General features: G+C 32.6%; 1 protein-coding gene across 1 annotated transcript in view; it reads left to right on the top strand.

Annotated features, from left to right (window-relative positions):
• CEP76 (centrosomal protein 76kDa) overlaps positions 1 to 664 on the top strand; it is a 16,592-nt gene extending 15,928 nt beyond the window's left edge. Inside the window, 2 exon segments of the mRNA XM_010297590.1 lie at positions 1 to 65; positions 526 to 664. The exon segment at positions 1 to 65 is cut by the window's left edge and continues 30 nt beyond it. Of these exon segments, the coding sequence (XP_010295892.1) occupies positions 1 to 65; positions 526 to 664 (204 nt within the window).
• Positions 665 to 992: the final 328 nt, after the last annotated feature.

Below are 992 nucleotides of genomic sequence, written 5' to 3' on the forward strand. Positions count from 1 at the left end.
TTTAAAGGATTTCCTATCCATTTTGTATACAGAAATGCCAGGAGAGCATTTGCCACATGTCTTCAGTAAGTTTCAATAAAAGCATAGATATGTTAAAACCAAATAGTAATACTTAATTATGAATTGCAACTCATTTTCTTTGATAATGACATTTAAAGAAAATTAATTACCTTAAATTAGAACTGGAAGTAGAGTTGTGTAGTGTATGTAATGGGTCATGGAGTACAGCTTTTATGTTACATTGGTGAGCTCAGTGATTATCGATAGAGTTCTCAGGGGTTAAATTAAAGAGGTGTTAATTTAATTTATCGGCACTTGTTAAAAATGATCAGTGGTGGTCTTGTTTTCCTTTAAGGCAGCAGCCCCTGGACTGTGGAACAATATGTTTAATTGTCATGACAGACTCATGACACTCATTACTATCTGAGCGTTAGTCACATTTGAAATAACTGCACATATGTAATTGAAAATTTTAATAATAGCTTAGTAATAACTGTTACTCTTGTTTTTCTTTTTGTCAAATAGGTCTCCTTTTTGTGAAGAAATAATCTGTTGTAGGGGAGACCAAGTGCGACTTGCAGCCCGTGTACGTGTGTTTACATACCCTGAATCTGCATGTGCTGTTTGGATCATGCTTGCTTGTAAATACCGCTCTGTCCTTTGAAAAACAAACAAACAAACAAACCACAAAATCATTCAGACCTTTTTAGATCTGCAAAATAATGTATGTGGGTATAAGATTATGCAATTAAAAACTAATATTGTATTTTATATAAATGCCACTGATTTTTGAGTACCACAGTGTGTGTATCAAAGAGGTTTGTGTACATAGTAATGATTGTATTTATAAAGAGAATTTATTCTTATTTTTAATAAAAGTTACTTTTAATACTTATAGGAGTGTGGGTCAAGTTACTAAAATGGGTGCATAAAATACTACCTTTGCTTCTGCAGTTCTGAACTTGTGTGAGAATGGTTTTCCTATAGTTTAC

Source organism: Phaethon lepturus, unplaced genomic scaffold (genome assembly GCF_000687285.1).
Source record: "Phaethon lepturus isolate BGI_N335 unplaced genomic scaffold, ASM68728v1 scaffold3692, whole genome shotgun sequence".
In the NCBI taxonomy this organism is placed as follows: domain Eukaryota; kingdom Metazoa; phylum Chordata; class Aves; order Phaethontiformes; family Phaethontidae; genus Phaethon; species Phaethon lepturus.